At 29.2% G+C, this 20904-nt stretch overlaps 1 protein-coding gene across 1 annotated transcript in view; it reads right to left on the minus strand.

Moving 5' to 3' along the window:
* The window catches only part of LOC126734705 (agrin), a 323970-nt gene that overhangs the window by 65812 nt on the left and 237254 nt on the right, over positions 1 to 20904 (minus strand). Inside the window, exon 2 of the mRNA XM_050438421.1 lies at positions 12832 to 12952. Coding sequence (XP_050294378.1) covers positions 12832 to 12904 — 73 coding nt within the window. The 5' untranslated portion in view covers positions 12905 to 12952. The remainder of the gene's footprint in view (positions 1 to 12831; positions 12953 to 20904) is intronic.

Here is a 20904-nt window from a genome sequence, read left to right on the forward strand (position 1 = left end):
ATCTAGACTTTTTAATTTAAAAAGAAAAAATGTGACTGATATTGAGCAATAATCTAAGAATCAAAGACGTATTTTATTTATTTTTTTTTGCATCAAGCAATTGAGGTTATACCTCTTTCTTCCAGGCAATTGGGCTAATTCCATATTGTTTTCCAGGTAGCTTAAGTAGCTTTTTCTTGCACCAGGCAGGACCATTTGTCCAGATTCCCAATTTTCCAGGCATCTGAACTATTTTAATTTAATATGTTACTTTTTCCAGGCAGTAAAAGTTGTAATTTTTTTAAATTATTCTATAACTTGCAGTTGTACAAATAACAGTTTTGGAGAAGTGAAAATACGTTTTTCATCCATAAAATTTACGTCTCGCTGGACTCTGATAGCAAATAATAGTCAGAAAGTCAATTTATTATGGTAAATTAAAATCTCTAATTATCTCCGCATGTTTTAATGACACTCGAGTCTCCATATAAGCGACCATATTAAAATTTACAGTAAATACTTTACAAGGAGCCACTGTTTGATATAAGGCGAGTCCTGTTACGGTCGTAATTACTTAATTAACCGGACAACCAATACGGTCTCATTACGCCGAAAGTAACGATTACCATCATCATGGTAATTATGCAAAAATTGGCCTGCATGCTGGACGACCACTAAATGGACACTGAACAGTCTCTGGATATAAATAATTCATATTAAAATGGCTTTTTCTTAATGTTTGTTTTATGGGGATTAGTGAACTTTGAATAAGTCGTTCAACCTCGGTTCTTATATTTAGGTGCCTTATTGCTGAAGGGTCTAACTTAACCTTAAATTCATTTATTCATTTAAGAACAAAAGAATTAATTTTTTTCCTAAGAAACCTAATCAATATGCTCATAACTCAAAGACTAAGAAAGTTTGTACAATTGTTGCTTATTTAAATTGATTAGACACCTGTTCTAGGGTTTTTTAAAAATTGTACAAGAAATTGAAAAAAAAAATTTCTGTCAACATGCTCATAACTCAATAAGTAAAAAAGGTACACTTGTCTGAAAAAAAACTAATTTCATTAATTACCTCTCCAGGAACTGTTTGAAAAATCTAATAATACAACCCAATCTATGTGAAAATAAAACATAACCTCAAATTCTTCCTTCATTCATTTCCAAAATTTAAATCGATATTTGGGCGTGGCCCAATAAGAGCACCTCACCGATTTTTTGACGTAAAAGTGACATTTCTAACTGTCAATACGACAGATGGACGCCATCTTGAAAACAACATTTTAAGACAAGAAGACTCTAGAAGAATATAGCGTAATTTTCAGGGATAAGTGGCATTAAATATTAATGGTAAACCCAGTTAAATTAGTTAAGGTAAACCAAGTTAATTAATGGAAATTCCAGGCATTTGAGATCTACATTTTTTCCAACACATCAGGCATTTAAATAGAAATTGTGTTTGAAGTGCCTGGACTAATTAATTAATTTAATAATAAAGTTCAAATTAAATTATTTTACAATTCCAGGCAGTTGAGCTATAGATTTTTCAACATTTCAAGCATTTTAATAGACATTGTACCTGAAGTGCCTGGACTAATTAATTAATTTATTAATAAAACTCAAATTAAATTATTTTACAATTCCAGGCAGTTGAGCTATAGATTTTGAACATTTTAGGCATTTTAATAGAAATTTTACCTGAAGTGCTTGGGCTAATTAATTTATTAATTAATAAAGTTCAAATTAAATTATTTTACAATTCCAGGCAGTTGAGCCATACATTTTTCAATATTTCAGGCATTTTAATAGAAATTTTACCTGAAGTGCTTGGGCTAATTAATTTATTAATTACTAAAGTTCAAATTAAATTATTTTACAATTCCAGGCAGTTGAGCCATAGATTTTTCAAGATTTCAGGCATTTTAATAGAAATTTTACCCGAAGTGCTTGGGCTAATTAATTTATTAATTGCTAAAGTTCAAATTAAATTATTTTACAATTCCAGGCAGTTGAGCCATAGATTTTTCATTATTTCAAGCATTTTAATAGAAAATGTACCTGAAGTGCCTGGGCTAATTAATTAATTTGTTAATAAAATTCAAATTAAGTTATTTGACAATTCCAGGCATTTGAGCAATAGATTTTTTTTACATTTCAGGCATTTTAATAGACATTGTACCTTAAGTGCCTGGGCTAATTAATTAATTTATTAATAAAGTTCAAATTAAATTATTTTATATTTACAGGCAGTTGAGCTATAGATTTTTCAACATTTCAGGCATTTTAATAGAAATTGTACCTGAAGTGCCTGGGCTAATTTATTTATTTATTAATAAAGTTCAAATTAAATTATTTTATATTTACAGGCAGTTGAGCTATAGATTTTTCAACATTTCAGGCATTTTAATAGAAATTGTACCTGAAGTGCCTGGGCTAATTTATTTATTTATTAATAAAGTTCAAATTAAATTATTTTATATTTACAGGCAGTTGAGCTATAGATTTTTCAACATTTCAGGCATTTTAATAGAAATTGTACCTGAAGTGCCTGGGCTAATTTATTTATTTATTAATAAAGTTCAAATTAAATTATTTTATATTTACAGGCAGTTGAGCTATAGATTTTTCAACATTTCAGGCATTTTAATAGAAATTGTACCTGAAGTGCCTGGGCTAATTTATTTATTTATTAATAAAGTTCAAATTAAATTATTTTATATTTACAGGCAGTTGAGCTATAGATTTTTCAACATTTCAGGCATTTTAATAGAAATTGTACCTGAAGTGCCTGGGCTAATTTATTTATTTATTAATAAAGTTCAAATTAAATTATTTTATATTTACAGGCAGTTGAGCTATAGATTTTTCAACATTTCAGGCATTTTAATAGAAATTGTACCTGAAGTGCCTGGGCTAATTTATTTATTTATTAATAAAGTTCAAATTAAATTATTTTATATTTACAGGCAGTTGAGCTATAGATTTTTCAACATTTCAGGCATTTTAATAGAAATTGTACCTGAAGTGCCTGGGCTAATTAATTAATTTATTAATAAAGTTCAAATTAAATTATTTTATATTTACAGGCAGTTGAGCTATAGATTTTTCAACATTTCAGGCATTTTAATAGAAATTGTACCTGAAGTGCCTGGGCTAATTTATTTATTTATTAATAAAGTTCAAATTAAATTATTTTATATTTACAGGCAGTTGAGCTATAGATTTTTCAACATTTCAGGCATTTTAATAGAAATTGTACCTGAAGTGCCTGGGCTAATTTATTTATTTATTAATAAAGTTCAAATTAAATTATTTTATATTTACAGGCAGTTGAGCTATAGATTTTTCAACATTTCAGGCATTTTAATAGAAATTGTACCTGAAGTGCCTGGGCTATTTTATTTATTTATTAATAAAGTTCAAATTAAATTATTTTATATTTACAGGCAGTTGAGCTATAGATTTTTCAACATTTCAGGCATTTTAATAGAAATTGTACCTGAAGTGCCTGGGCTAATTTATTTATTTATTAATAAAGTTCAAATTAAATTATTTTATATTTACAGGCAGTTGAGCTATAGATTTTTCAACATTTCAGGCATTTTAATAGAAATTGTACCTGAAGTGCCTGGGCTAATTTATTTATTTATTAATAAAGTTCAAATTAAATTATTTTATATTTACAGGCAGTTGAGCTATAGATTTTTCAACATTTCAGGCATTTTAATAGAAATTGTACCTGAAGTGCCTGGGCTAATTTATTTATTTATTAATAAAGTTCAAATTAAATTATTTTATATTTACAGGCAGTTGAGCTATAGATTTTTCAACATTTCAGGCATTTTAATAGAAATTGTACCTGAAGTGCCTGGGCTAATTTATTTATTTATTAATAAAGTTCAAATTAAATTATTTGACAATTCCAGGCAGTTGAGCTATAGATTTTTCAACATTTCAAGCATTTTAATAGAAATTGTACCTGAAAAAATCTACTAATGCACTCCAATCTATGTGAAAGTCAAACATACCCTCAAATTCTTCCTTCTCTCATTTCCAAAATTTAAATCGATATTTAAATTTTGGAAATGAGAGAAAAATCGGGCGTGGCCCAATATGAGCACCTCGCTCTTTTGACGTAAAACTGACAGTTCGCACTGTCAATATGACAGATGGACGCCATCTTGAAAACAACATTAGGACATTATAAGACAAGAAGACTCTAGAAGAATAAAGCGTAATTTTCAGGGATAAGTTGCATTCACAATTCCAGGCAGTTGGGTTATAGATTTTTCAACATTTCAGGCATTTTAATAGAAATTGTACCTTAAGTGCCTGGACTAATTAATTAATTTATTCATAAAGTTCAAATTAATTTATTTTACAATTCCAGGTAGTTGAGCTATAGATTTTTTAACATTTAAGGCATTTTAATAGACATTGTACTTGAAGTGCCTGGGCTAATCAATTAATTTATTAATAAAGTTCAAATTAAATTATTTTACAATTCCAGGCAGTTGAGTTATAGATTTTTCAACATTTCAGGCATTTTACTAGAAATTGTACCTGAGGTGCCTGGGCTAATTAATTAATTTATTAATGAAGTTCAAATTAAATTATTTTACAATTGCAGGCAGTTGAGCTATAGATTTTTCAATATTTCAGTCATTTTAACAGAAATTGTACCTGAAGTGCCTGGGCTAATTTATTTATTTATTAATAAAGTTTGGTGAATAATCGACTAATAAATGAGATAAAATTGTGAACTATATAAAAAGAGAAAAGTGGAAATGTTGATATTATTCACCATTGAGCGGCGAAACAATGGGGCCTTAACGACTTACCCGTGAGGATCTAGTTGCTGGATCTTCGTGCACTTTATAGTTCTCACGAATTTGAGGCGCCTCTGTTTACACTAATTTTGAGTTTGTAGAATTAAGGTTTTTGCGGTACCCGAACAGATGGTGGTACTTTCAACGAACAAAACGAGAGAGATACCGCCGCTTATTGCAATCCAAAATTCTTCGCGCATAGCGCATGTCGCATAGGCCATCTTTTTTTACTAACGCGCAAAGATACCGGGTGCAATGATATATTAAAGTTACTTTATTCATTCCTTGCAATAATCAATTATAGAATAATTTTACTGATATCAATCCCAACAAAAAATAATTCTCCATACTATAAAGTATTGACCAAAGTTCAAATTAAATTATTGTACAATTCCGGGCAGTTGAGCTACGGTTTTTTCAACATTTCAGGCATTTTAATAGAAATTGTACCTAGAGTGCCTGGGCCAATTAATTAATTTATTAATAAAGTTCAAATTAAATTATTTTACAATTCCAGGCAGTTGAGCTTTAGATTTTTCAACTTAGAAATCCACTATTCACTTTCAAGTCCAATATCTTGAAAACTCCTTTGAATTTTGTTATAAAACAAGAAGCAGTTTGTTTAAAAAATTGTTTCCTATAATTGTCCTTAAAGGTCCAAACCAATTCAATAAAAATTCTTTTAGAAATGTGGTCCTTTTTGACCTTAAAAGCACTTCTTTACTTTAAAGTGTAATATCTCGAAAACTTCTCGTACCATTTTTATGAAACAAAAAGTATATTATTCAGAAAAGTAATTTCAACAAATGTTCTTAAGGATTCAAGCTTGTTCATGGAAAAATTTCTAGATTATAGCCCTTTCTTATAAAAGAGGTTTAAGAAAAATTACCTAGAAAACCAATGCACTGTAACACTTAAAATCCCTTAAGTAAAGTTATTTTTCCTTTGACCTAGAAAAAGGGATACAAAATTGCCTAAGTTAACAGTACTCTATGCAACTTTCTATTATTCTATTTAGGCCCCAATTGAAACTAGACCACATCGAACTAGTATGAGCTGCATTTTCTCGTTTTATACCCGAGAGGTAAGTTACGGCCGTAGTAAATTTGTAATTTAGTTCGTAGTAACGGTCTGGTTGGCTTTTTTTTTTGTCATCAGTGATTAGTTGTGGTAAATTGGTGCTTATTAATGGAACTTTAGGATGAGATGACTATAAAGATTCACATAAGAATAAGGATTTTTATGTAGCAGGAAGTCGGCATTTAGACGTAATTATGAAAATGGGGAAGCTTGTCAGATAACAGAAAAATCAAGAAAGTACTACTTTTGAAAGCTTGTACAATTAATGCACATTTAAATTGGTTGTTAAAAAAGGTATTTTAAGTCTTAAAATACCTTTTTTTTTACCGTCTATAAACCTAAGTGGGTCTCTTGGATTTTCCTTAGAAGGTCGATGCAGATGATACCTCTGTTATATTATCGAATAATTTTATGTACAATTATTAACATCGATTTTTCACAACACCTCTTTTAAAACCACAGTAAGGCAGTTAAGCTGTTACGTCTTTTCGGTTCTATTGCATTTACTGTATCAAAATTTGTGCAAATATTGTCCATTGAAATTGATTAAATACCTATTTTAGCGTTTTTTTAAAAATTGTACATGAAATTAAAAAAAAAAAATATTTTTTTAAATTGATTTTTTCCTAAAAAATGTTGTTAAGATGCTCATAACTCAATATCCGAAAAAGTTCACTTTTGAAAATTTGTACAATTATTGCTCATTGAAATTGATTGCACACCAAAATTGTACAAAACATTGAAAAAACAAAAATTTTTGTAAAAATATTATTTCTTTTAGTCTTATCACCATATGGAAAACTCAAAAACTAAAAATCTTAGATTTTTGAAATTTTGTACAATTATAGCTCACTGAAATTAATTGGAAACCTTTTTCAGCGTTTTTGGTAAATTGTACAAGAAATTAATGAAACACTTGTTCTTGTAATGAAATGAATTTTTTCATAAAAAGTTCATTAACTTGTTGACAATTAAAAAAACTAAGACAGTTACACTTTTGAAATTTTGTACAATTATTGCCCATTGAAATTGATTAGAGACCTGTTTTAGTGTTTTAAGAAAATTGTATAAAAAAATCAAGATTTTTTTTTTTGAATATATTATTTTTTGTTTAGTAATAATAATAATAATAATAATAATCTTTATTTAGCAAAACCTACATAGATAAAAAAAGTATAACAAAAAAAAATTGTTTTAGTCTTAACACCATATTAATAACTCAAAAACCAAAAAATTTATACTTTTGAAATTTCGTACAATTATTGCTCACTGAAATTGATTAGACACCGATTTCAGGGTTTTTTGTAAATTGTACAAGAAATTAATGAAACACTTGTTAACTACACTCTAAGGTTATATAATGTTATATTAACTACACTCTAAGGTTATATTGGCTGGTGACTTTAATATCAACTACACTGATGAAACCTTGCCACGTACTTTTCTTTTAAGTATTTTAAATTCTTACGACTTGAAAATGCACGTTCTTTCTCCCACACGAATAACTTCTTCATCTGCAACTACAATTGACTATTTCTGTACAAATTTTGATGACGTTTTATGCACAGTACTCCCATCTGGTATTTCCGATCATGAAGCTATTCTTGCTAATATGCCATATAAAACTGTATTATCTTCATTCAATTATATGGGAAGAATTTTCAGCAGGAGAAATTTCAATGCTTTTTCTGCTGCTACAGCTTCGGTAAGTAACTTTATTTTTTCAAGTTCTGTGTGATAAGATCAATCAGTGCTTTCCTAAAATGAGGCTTAAAACTAAGAAACGAAAACCATGGGTTACAAGAGGCCTTAGAACTTCAGCTAAAAACCTCTGTTTTTTGAATAAATTGTGCAGATATACCACAAATGAAAATATCCTTGTATATCATCAGAAATACCGTAGTCTGTACAGAAAGACAATTAAAGCAGCAAAATCTAATTGTTATAGGGATCGCTTAAATATGTCATCAAATAGGCAATGAGAGTGTTGGTCGATTATTAATGATTTTAGACATTGCCATAGAAAAGTATCTGAACCGGAGTTAAGACCTGACATTTTAAACGATAATTATTGTGATATACCTAATATCTTGCTCAAGGGCCTTCGTAGTAACATTGATCCCTTACACTATCTTCAACAAGTGTCGGTTGAGCATTCATTTTTCTTTCATCCTGTCGATCTTACCGAAGTAAAAAATGAAATCAAACGCCTAAAAAACCATAAATCAGCTGGAGCTGATGGGATATCTTCGAGGTTGATACTCCTTTTGCCTGATTTAGCCTTAAATGCTTTAGTTTCTGCCATAAACAATTGTTTACATATTAGCATTTTTTCTTCATGTTTAAGAGAGGCAGTGGTTATCCCTCTTCATAAGGGTGGAGATTTGGATCAGCCTTGTAATTTCCGTCCCATTTCTATTTTGTCTACCCTCTCTAAGATAGTTGAAAAACTTGCAAAAAGCAGAATTTTGTCCTTTTTACATCATAATGGCATTTTGTCTGCAAATCAGTCTGGATTTCAAGCCGGTAAAGGGACTCATGATGCTGTTTTTAGCTTTTTAGAGAGCGTCTATGTGTCCTTGAATTCTGGAGAGTCATCGGCGGCAGTGTTTTGTGATCTATCCAAAGCATTTAACTGTGTGGATCATGGAATACTGTTATCTAAGCTCGATAAATATGGTTTTAGGGGCGTAGCGTTGCGATGGCTTGAATCCTATCTATCAAATCGTACTCAGAAGGTTACAGTGTCTGGGCGTTTGTCTGCTTCTAGATCCCTAAAATGCGGCGTTCCCCAGGGTTCAGTATTGGGACCACTGTTATTTTTACTGTATGTGGATGACTTGAGTTCATTGAAACTGCAGGGCAAGGTGATTCAGTTTGCTGATGATACCACCATACTATGGAGCCATAAAAATTCTGATTATATTAAGACTTGTATCCTTGAAGACCTTCAGATTTTATCAGGGTGGTGTGCTTCCAACAGGCTCGTGTTTAATGTAAGAAAGACGTTTATTATGGTGTTTAAGTGCGATGTTCAGGGTCTGATGTTTGACGAAAATTTCCTCTTGCAGAATAAAGAGTGCTGCAACTTCCTAAGAATTACCATTGATGGTCGCCTTCGGTTTGAAGATCATATTTTACATTTAGCTGGAAAATTATCTTCTGGATGTTTTGCAGTAAGAATGGCAAAACAAGAGCTGGGAAGGGTGGTTGCACGTTCAGTGTACTTTTTACTTATTGAATCTCATATTCAGTATGGCTTGCTTTTTTGGAGTTTACCCAATAAGGGGCTACTTAACATTGTCTTTGTTTTTTAAAAAAAAGTAACACAGGTATCTGTGTTCTGCTAAGTTAAGAGATTCTTGCAAACCCCTCTTCATTTCTGAAAAAATCCTAAATCTTTTTTCACTCTTTATCTTAACAGCTGCTCTTATTCACAAAATTCCCAAACTAACCTTTGACACTGTCCATTTGACTCGTCGTGTAAATGATGTTCCCCTACCTATTTCTACGTCTTCCCTTACCAAAAACTCATTAATTTACATAAGTAGAAAAATTTACAATCATGTTCCTCTATGTGTTAGACATATATCGGATGTTAAGAAATTTAAAAGAGAATTAAAGACGCTTTTATTGGCTAAGGCATATTATAACCTGCATGGATGACTTTTTAATGATAGGTTTGTTAGTAATTGATTGTTTTATTTAGTTATCTTTAATTCAAGTATGTTCAAAAACTTTGTCTTCTTGTGTTTAATTTTCATCATTGTTTTGTCAATTTTTGAAATTCTATTTTCTTTTTTCAGCTTGTAGGATGCTTGTACACAAGATTATTCTTACGTTATAACACATTTTCTTTCTTTCCTTCTTTCTTTCTTTCTTTCTTTCTTTCTTTCTTTCTTTCCTTCTTTCTTTCTTGCCCTTATTGTAATATCGCTTGGCAAGTATCTTCGTAGTGGGGCGTGCTCCCGTCTGTAATGCGAAATTGTGGGTTGAAAGCTTTCAACATGTTGTTCAATCAATGTTTCATCAAATTTATTTTCTACCTTTATTATCTAGTTTTGGAGCAATAGATGTCCTTTCATTTATTAAAGTAACATTTCTAAGAACACGGTCATTTTTTAGTTCATATCCAAAAAAAAATGTTTGCAAACTTTTTGATTGCAGCCATTCTCATCAGGTAAATTATACTAAACAGATCTATTTCTTCGGGATCCTTCAGCAGCTAAAATGATTGATCTTCTTTTAACACCAGTGGTGCTAGTTTTATGCAATATAAAGGCTCGCCTTTCTTTTTCCTCCAAGTCCCAATATTCCTGATTAATCTGATTCTGCCGTTGCATACCGATTTTTGCAATACATTTCTTTGTACACTTTTCACCATAGTTTTCTTTTACAGATGAATATTTTTGTTTTTTCATGTTAAATCAATTTTTTTTCGTGTTGCAGGAGAAGTATCATACTTTTTCCTTTTCCTTATTGTACCTTTTTTTGTATAAACAGCACCATCCAAATTTTTTGAAACTTTTTCAATCATAGAATCTAGCATTTTTTTTATTTCTTTTGGAGTGTCTCTTTCTTTTAAGATGGACAAAGGAAGGTCGTCTTTTTCTAAATCTAAGAATTCATTTATGTCATCTTCCAATGAACTACTGACTAAATCCGCGTCCTTTTCAAAGTCTGATAAGACAAAGTCTCGGTCTTTATCAGAATCTTCCGAAAAATTAGCAAACGATTCCAACGAACTAGTTAGCACATTTTTTTCCATGGTAGATTTTGTGGCAAGTTGCATGATTTTGTTGAGTTCTGCTATTCATGCTAAAATGATGAAACAACGTATTAGAGGTTTAGACCCGAGACTAATTTTTCATACTTTTCAGTACTAAATTTTATAAAATATACAAAATAATTTTGTTTCAAAAATACAAAATATACAGTGAAATTAGGACAACAAATTAAAACAAGTTCTAGTTAATAGTAGGAAGTTTTTAGATTTGAAACACTTTTTAACATAAATAAACAAAAAACTACTTACCTTTATCTATTTATCGTCAATATTTCTCGAAGAATAAAACAGTAATCAAACCACTAAATATTAAAAAGACATCGATTCTTATCTTACTGTTTAATTTAACATTCAAACGAGACACACAAATTTAGGTTATGTTGTTTGCACATATACGACTAACTTAATAGGGACACTAATTTTTTTACGTGCGAATATGACAGTTTTTCTTAGCATTAACTAGATCCGACAAGATTCACTAGGAACCATGGAAACTTTGCAGTTATGACTAGTCATTAATTTGCAATATACGACTATTGTTTCTAGTGCAATAGGTAGAAAATTATATATCAATCCTTAATATTGTATAAACCTAATTTTGATAAAATTGTCAGATACGACCTTCTTTCTTCAGACGGAAGAATAATAATAATTTTTATTTTGCAAAAGCTGCATAGATAAAAAAAGTACAACAAAAAAAATTTTTTTAGTCTTATTACCATATCGATAACTTAAAAACCAAACATCTTAGACTTTTGAAATGTTGGACAATTATTACCCACTGAAATTGATTGGAAACCTATTTCAGGGTTTTTGAAAAATTGTACAAGAAATTAATGGAACACTTGTTCTTGTAATGAAATGAATTTTTTCATAAGAAGTTCATTAACTTGTTTAAGCGTTTTAATAAAATTGTACCAAAAATTGAAAAAAAAAACATTTTTTTGTAAAAACATATTTTTTTTATGTCTTATCAACATATTTATAACTCAAAAATCAAAAATCTTACATTTTTTAAATTTTGTACAAAAAATTTAAAAAAAAATATTTTTTTTGTGAAAATCAAAAAATCAAATCAACTAGTTTATAACTCAAAAAATAGAAAATTTACGTTTTTAAAATTCTGTACAACTATTGCCCGTTAAAATTGCTTAGGCAGACTATTTCAGGGTTTCTTGAATTTTGTACAAAAAATTGAGAAAAAAAAAATTTTTATCTTAAAAAAGCTCATCAACTTTTTCATAGTTACCGATTTGAAAATTTGTACAATTATGGCTTATTGAAATCGGTTAGACACCTATTTCAGCATTTTTTAATAATTGTACAAAAAATTAAAGAAAAATTTTTTTTTTTGGGAAAAAATTAATTTTATCCTAAAAAAATGTTCGCAACTTATAAACTAAAAAACTAAGACTTTCAAAAATTTGTACAATTATTGCTCATTAAAATTCAGCGTTTTTCGTATATTGTACAAAAAACTGTAGAATTTTTTTTTTCTGAAATAGTTTTTTTTTTAAATTGTACTAATTTTATTCATGTTTTTTAATTGTACCAAAAAATGAAAAAAATATTTTGTTCCTAAAAACCCTTTTTAACATTTGCGGTAATGCAAAAACTAAAAAACTTACACTTATTCACCTATTTCAGCGTTTTTGAAACTCGTACAAAAAATCAAAAAAAAATTTTATAAAATGTCCAAAATAAAAAAAAAATCACAGACATTTGAAAACTCGCATAGAAGGTATTGCACCTTTTTTTTAAGTAAATGCTACAATTTTCAACAAAAAGATTAAAGACAGAGATCAGATCAGAAACTCATGTTTCACTTATTTTTTCAAGTGTCAAAATAACAATAAAGCATTTATTTATTTATTGGGTACAATAAAGTAATAACATTTAAAAATAACTATAAATAAAAGACGTAAACGTAAACTAAAAGAAGAACCTACCTCATTAAAACTACATTAAAAAAAACTTTATCAAATATAACTGGAATACGTTATAATTATTACCTTAATTCAAGTATATGTAGGCTTTATTACAAGCATCTAAAATCATTATTTAATGCAAAAAAATATTGAATAAAAATGATTATTGGCATTCAAGATAAACACCTTCAATTTGGGTATGATTAAGAAAAAAAAATCCCTACCTTCGATTCCATAGGCGACCATCAAAAAAACCGCAAGCCCGTACACAAAAAACCCGCCTCGACAAACCTCCATATCGCTCACTCCTTTTTCGATTTCCTCCTCAAAAAAACGGCAAAAAAACAACCGAAAATGGGCACAAAAAAAATTTAAAAAAAAGGAAGAATTTCTAGACCGCGACCGACGTTTCTTTCTCTCTTTATTTCTCTCGGTTTACGGATGGTGCCTCCTCTTCGGCTTACGGTTACCGACTCAATAACCGCCGACCGCCGGTTGTTGAATATACGCGAACACTGAATAATTGGCCCATATTTTCGATTGTGTGAAACGGGGGTACCACAAGAAAGAACCACTTATGCACCAGCTGATGCACCACTACTTTTTTTTTTTAAATTAACAGCAAACAAGACAAAAAAAAGGAAAGAAAAGAAATCATCCGTAGTACGGTCAGTTTGGTACCGAAAACGGTGAGTTAGTTTAAAACATGGATCGATGCAGAGAGAAAAAGAGTTTACAGAATAATGTATTTAACAAAAATGTAAAGTAATTAAATTCTCTATAATTTACTCCCTTGATGTAAAGTTGTATAAGCAACGAGGAAAAAGTTGGAGAACTTTGTAGTTGTTGGCTATACAATTTTACTAGTTAATGATAAATTATAGAGAATTTAATTACCTTCAGTTTTTATTCCATAATTTTTGTTGTAAGACTTATAGTTTAGCCAAAAAATGTCATTCAAAGAAAGAGGGAGTCTGTCAAAAAACCAAATTTTTTTCTTTCAAAATTCCAAATTGGTTGTACTACAGTTTTTTCTTTTTCTTCTTCTGCTTGCTTGGCTTTCTGATCATCTCGTTGAGCCCCGTTATATCAATAACCTTGTTTTATGCTCGTTAAATGGTAAGTTTGGCTTATGGAAAATGTATATTTGCTTGTCCTTTATTAAATTTAAAATTTTCAGGTAATATTCATATAAAAAAGAGGGATAAATAGTGGATTTTTACCCTAATACTTGTAGTGGAAACTATACGGATTAAGACTTGTATGTGACAATGTGGCACCCAACAGAAGTCGATGAGAGTCTGTAAAAGACGGGATTTATGATCATGTGCGGAGTTACTGAGAGAAAAAGAGTTTTTGGAGGGTTTTTTTATAAAGGCCTCTAAAAAAATATTAAAAAACACATTAAAACTTTAGAATTTTCTCCTTTTTCTTAATAAATTAAATATTATTATTAATTAAAATAATTGTTCTTTCAAAATTCTCTATAGTTTTTGGAAAACGCTCAAATATAGGAAGACATTTATGACTGCGACAAATGACTCAAGCTAAATAAATACATTATTATTATTATTATTATTATTATTATTATTATTATTATTATTATTATTATTATTACAGTTGCAGGCTGTCTGAATTAAAAAAAAACGCTGAAATACGTATTAAATTAATTTAATTGAAGAGTTTCCATACAAAATTTCAAATGTCTACAATGTTTTTGAATTATAGAGAGTACCTGATTTTTTTCAAAGTAAAATCTATTTTTTCAAATTTTTAAACATTTTTTGGAAAACGCTGAAGTAGGAATCCAATGAATTTAATTAAAGAATCTTCATGTAAAATTTAAATTGTCTTCAATTTTTTATTTTTGAGTTAACTCACTTTAAGAATTTTTTTTTCTTTTAAATGTACGAAAAACATTGAGATGACTAGAACATTATAGACTATAGAGGCTCTCAGAACGTTTTAAAATGTTTAAAGACCCTATGCAAGGATCTCCTCTCCTTGCAAATTCTTTTCATCATAACTATGATTTTTTCAATCTAAAAGCAGTGAAAAATCGTTTACCTTTTCTCTTTTGTGATAAAGAAACAAATAAATTGTTTTTTTTTTAACTAACGACAACACTCACAGAATGAGACTAAAGGGTTTTTTTTTAATTAATTTTGTTTGCTTTATTATCACAGCAGTGATTTTCTTTTTCTTAACTTAAAAATTATTTTTTCTTTCACTGGCTTGCTTATGACAGCTGTGCTCTTAACCAACAAAATGTTTTAATATTGGAACCAGTAAAAAGTGCTTTTTTTATTCTTGTGGTTATTTGGTATAAACATATCTTAATCACAACTGTAATGCACATAAAATTACAGGCAATTAAATTTATTTCAAAAAATGTCTTACGGGTATTTGAGGAAATTAAAAAAAACGTGGAAAAAGAACTAGAAAACTACGTACTCCTATTTTTTTACATTCAAATATTATTTGCCTTGTTTCTAGTTGCAATATACATCAAATTACAGGGAATTGAATTCTCTTTAAAAAATGTCTTATGAGTTTTCCTTGGAAATTGCACAGTTTTTGAGTAAATAGGAAAAAACTGAACTAATACGAACCCCTAGTGCCTTTGCATAAAAATATAATTTGCCTTATTTTTAGTTGCAATGCACATCGAATTACGGGGAATTAAATTGTGTTAAAAAACGTTTAATGACTTTTTTTTGGAAGTTGTTTAGTTTTTAAGTAAATTGAGAAGATCTGAACCAATACGTACCCCTAGTTGTTTTCCAGTAAAATATTATTTTCTTAGTTTCTAGTTGTAATGTACATCAAATTACAGTGAATTAAATTCTCTTAAAAAAATGTCTTATGAGTTTTCCTTGGAAATTGCACAGTTTTTGAGTAAATAGGAAAAAACTGAACTAATACGTACCCCTAGATCGTTTTTTTTTTAAATACTTACATTCAATTAAAATCCATATTAGGATGATTAAATGATTATTTTTCTATTAATTCCAGGAAGTTTAAGTATCTGTTTCTCAAGTGCCTGGAAGAATAGAAAAATTATCCTAATTTCTTGAGAACATGACTTCAATCTCTTAACTTTCAGATAGTTGAAAATTATGAAAATTTCCTTTTCCTTCTCAACTACCTTAAAAAAAAGAGACGCGAATGTTACGTATAAAAACGTTTTTTGGAAAATGCTGAAACAGGTTATGGACAGTTTGTAAATTAAAATAAAAAGAGCAATAACCATTTTTTTTTTAATCAACTTCAATGCTATAAAATATTTACCAGGAAAAAAATAAGAATCCATAAAATATATATATTTTTTTAATAATGATAACAATATTAAACTAGCCTCTTATTTAAGACAATTCTCTTATTGACACAATAAATGGAAATCTCAACAGTGATTTTTCCCTTTAGAAGTTAAAAAAAAACAACTCTTATCTCACTAGTGATTTTTCTATTTTATCTATTCATCCGAAGTCTAAGGACAAATAGAAACAATAGAAACAAAATCCTACCCAAACATATTTAGTAGTGTGTGTTAACCAAAAAACGAAAAAAAAAATGGACATTTTGCCGATTTAAATCGACTTTAATCCACTCGCTCTCGACCTCATTTCTACCCGAGTTGAATTAAATTTGTTTTTTTTTTGCGGGGCGTTTAAGATCGTTTGAGAATTTGCAGATTTCAACATTTTTTTTTTTTTTTGGTACATAACGAGGCGTTCTCACAATAAGTCGAACGAACGAGAATAGAGCGACTGTTAGATTCGATTTATGTGGAATTATTCATTAACGATAAAAAATTACCGTCACGTGTTTTAGAAAATACGAGAGAATTAATTAAAGATTCTTTTTTTAAATTGCTTATTCGTTTTACTACTAAAAAGAGCGACGATTTAGTGCTTTAATTTAATTAGTTTAGGTCGGGATTATCTTAGATGCTCGGATAATGATATAGTTTTTAATTTCAACGTTTCTAAGATGTCAGTTTTAATTTAGGCACCTATTGGGTCAGTTTCTTCCGATTTATTCAAAAATTATTTACTTCTGAAAAAAAATCGTAGGATATCTATTGAAGAGATTTTAATTTTTTATAATTTGATGCATATTACAACTAGAAACAAGGCAAATAATATTTTAATGCAGTAGAACTAGGGGTACGTAGTGGTTCAGTGTTCCTTAATTTACATAAAAACTATGCGATTTCTAACGAAAACTCATTAGACATTTTTTAAAGAGAAATCAATTCCCTGTAATTTGATGTATATTACAACTAGAAACGAGGCAAATTATATTTTCATGCCAACGAACTAGGGGTACGTATTAGTTTAGTTTTTTCCCATTTACTCAAAAACTGTGCAATTTCCAAGGAAAACTCATAAAACATTTTTTTAAAGAAAATTCAATTTCCTGCAATTTGATTTATATTACAACTAGAAACGAGGCAAATTATATTTTCATGCCAACGAACTAGGGGTACGTATTGGTTCAGTTTTTTCCCATTTACTCAAAAACTGTGCAATTTCCAAGAAAAACTCATAAGACATTTTTTTAAGAGAATTTAATTCCCTGTAATTTGATGTATATTACAACTAGAAACAAAACAAATATTATTTTTATGCCAACGAACTAGGGGTACGTATTAGTTCAGTTTTTCCCCATTTACTCAAAAACTGTGTAATTTCCAAGGAAAACTCATAAAACATTTTTTAAAGAGAATTCAATTCCCTGTAATTTGATGTATATTACAACTAGAAACGAGGCAAATTATATTTTTATGCCAACGAACTAGTGGTACGTATTGGTTCAGTTTTTTACTATTTACTCAAAAACTGTGCAATTTCCAAGGAAAACTCATAAGACATTTTTTTAAGAGAATTTAATTCACTGTAATTTGATGTACATTACAACTAGAAACTAAGAAAATAATATTTTACTGGAAAACAACTAGGGGTACGTATTGGTTCAGATCTTCTCAATTTACTTAAAAACTAAACAACTTTCAAAAAAAAGTCATTAAACGTTTTTTAACACAATTTAATTCCCTGTAATTCGATGTGCATTGCAACTAAAAATAAGGCAAATTATATTTTTATGCAAAGGCACTAGGGGTTCGTATTAGTTCAGTTTTTTCCTATTTACTCAAAAACTGTGCAATTTCCAAGGAAAACTCATAAGACATTTGTTAAAGAAAATTCAATTCTCTGTAATTTGATGTAAATTACAACTAGAAACTAGGCAAATATTATTTTTATGCAAACGAACTAGGGGGGACGTATTAGTTCAGTTTTTTCCTATTTACTCAAAAACTGTGCAATTTCCAAAGAAAACTCATAAAACATTTTTTAAAGAGAATTCAATTCCCTGTAATTTTATGTATATTACAACTAGAAACGAGGCAAATATTATTTTTATGCAAACGAACTAGGGGTACGTATTAGTTATACTAATACGTACATTAGTTCAGTTTTTTCCCATTTACTCAAAAACTGTGCAATTTCCAAGGAAAACTCATAAAACATTTTTTTAAAGAAAATTCAATTCCCTGTAATTTGATGTATATTAAAACTAGAAACGAGGTAAATTATATTTTTATGCCAACGAACTAGGGGTACGTATTAGTTCAGTTTTTTCCTATTTACTCAAAAACTGTGCAATTTCCAAGGAAAACTCATAAGACATTTGTTAAAGAGAATTCAATTCCCTGTAATTTGATGTATATTACAACTAGAAACGAGGCAAATTATATTTTCATGCCAACGAACTAGGGGTACGTATTGGTTCAGTTTTTTCCCATTTACTCAAAAACTGTGCAATTTCCAAGGAAAACTCATAAGACATTTTTAAAAGAGAATTCAATTCCCTGCAATTTGAAGTATATTACAACTAGAAACGAGGCAAATTATATTTTTATGCCAACGAACTAGGGGTACGTATTGGTTCAGTTTTTTCCCATTTACTCAAAAACTGTGCATTTTCCAAGAAAAACTCATAAGACATTTTTTTAAGAGAATTTAATTCCCTGTAATTTGATGTATATTACAACTAGAAACAAAACAAATATTATTTTTATGCCAACGAACTAGGGGTACGTATTAGTTCAGTTTTTTCCCATTTACTCAAAAACTGTGCAATTTCCAAGGAAAACTCATAAAACATTTTTTAAAGAGAATTCAATTCCCTGTAATTTGATGTATAATGCAACTAGAAACGAGGCAAATTATATTTTTATGCCAACGAACTAGGGGTACGTATTAGTTCAGTTTTTTCCTATTTGCTCAAAAACTGTGCAATTTCCAAGAAAAACTCATGAGACATTTTTTAAAGAGAAATCAATTCCCTGTAATTTGATATATATTACAACTAAAAACGAGGCAAATTATATTTTTATGCCAACGAACTAGGGGTACGTATTAGTTCAGTTTTTTCCTATTTACTCAAAAACTGTGCAATTTCCAAGGAAAACTCATAAGACATTTTTAAAAGAGAATTCAATTCCCTGCAATTTGAAGTATATTACAACTAGAAACGAGGCAAATTATATTTTTATGCCAACGAACTAGGGGTACGTGTAGGTTCAGTTTTTTCCTATTTACTCATAAACTGTGCAATTTCCAAGGAAAATTCATAAAACATTTTTTAAAGAGAATTCAATTCCCTGTAATTTGATGTATATTACAACTAGAAACGAGGCAAATTATATTTTTATGCCAACGAACTAGGGGGGACGTATTAGTTCAGTTTTTTCCTATTTACTCAAAAACTGTGCAATTTCCAAAGAAAACTCATAAAACATTTTTTAAAGAGAATTCAATTCCCTGTAATTTTATGTATATTACAACTAGAAACGAGGCAAATATTATTTTTATGCAAACGAACTAGGGGTACGTATTAGTTCAGTTTTTTCCTATTTACTTAAAAACTGTGCAATTTCCAAGGAAAACTCATAAGACATTTTTTTAAGAGAATTCAATTCCCTGTAATTTGATGTATATTACAACTAGAAACAAGACAAATATTATTTTTATGCCAACGAACTAGGGGTACGTATTAGTTCAGTTTTTTCCCATTTACTCAAAAACTGTGCAATTTCCAAGGAAAACTCATAAGACATTTTTTGAAGAGAATTTAATTCTGCATAATTTAAATTACATTACAAATTGCAATTATACATAGAATTTGCATTACAGCTGTAATAAAAATACATTTTCATAAATAAACCACAAGAAAAAAAAGGCTTTTTACTAGTTTCAGATTGAAAAATCACTGTTTTTCACAAAATTTTTTTGGTTAACAGCATTGGTGTGATAAGGATGCCAATGAGAAAAATAAATTTTATTGTATCTCAGTTTTGAAAAAAATATCACTTCTGTGATAACCAAGTAAATATAATAAAAGAAAAAAGTTTCTCCTTCTGAGTGTTTTTCTTGGTTAAAACATCTTCAAAAAATCACAGCTGTGATAAGTGAACCAGTTTTTTACTATTTATGAGTTAAGAAAAAATTGACGTAGACAGAAAATATCACGAGATACCCCAGTGATAAAAATGTTTATGTACAAATACACCGAAAAGAAAAGAGTCATTCACTGGTTTTATACTAAAAAACCATAGCTATAATATAAACAAAATTTACAAAGGGAGGAGATCCTTGCATAGAGCCATAAAAACGTTCCGAGAACATCCCTATAATGTCCTCCAGCCATCCCAAAAGTTTCTCGCAGATCTTCAAATTAAAAATATTCCCACAGTAGGAGATGATTCTTAGAATAACAATTAACGATTCAAAAGAGACAAAAAAAGAAAAATACGCCGCGACTATAAGCGGATTCGAAGCGTAGAATCGCACTTTACCTACTTTTGCCCGACGTTTAAGTAGGTTGCTGTTAAATAAGCGATAAAACAACAGTTCGACCGTTTAGGAGTCGAATAAATTTACTTTTCTTGTTCGGCCCTCCGGTGTGTACGGTTGTAAAATGGATTTTATTATGATTTCTACAAATAACTGCAATGGTATCACTTGTACATATTAATAGTCGGTTTGAAAGCTGTGTGTACCGTATATGAGTCACGACAACTATTTAATCTTACGTGATGGTCTGATGAACTAAAACATGTTCAGTTTGTAATTGTTGGTAAAATGAACTGGTTTACAAACAAATTATACTACAGTTTTATTACTAACTAAGAGTGTTTAATTTTTACTGTCGATATGTGTTTTTTGATTATCATCTTATAGGTTGTAATGCGTATTAAATAAACGGAAATTGAATGCCCATCATTAAGT

The sequence above is a fragment of the Anthonomus grandis genome, chromosome 3 (assembly GCF_022605725.1).
Source record: "Anthonomus grandis grandis chromosome 3, icAntGran1.3, whole genome shotgun sequence".
Lineage (NCBI taxonomy): Eukaryota > Metazoa > Arthropoda > Insecta > Coleoptera > Curculionidae > Anthonomus > Anthonomus grandis.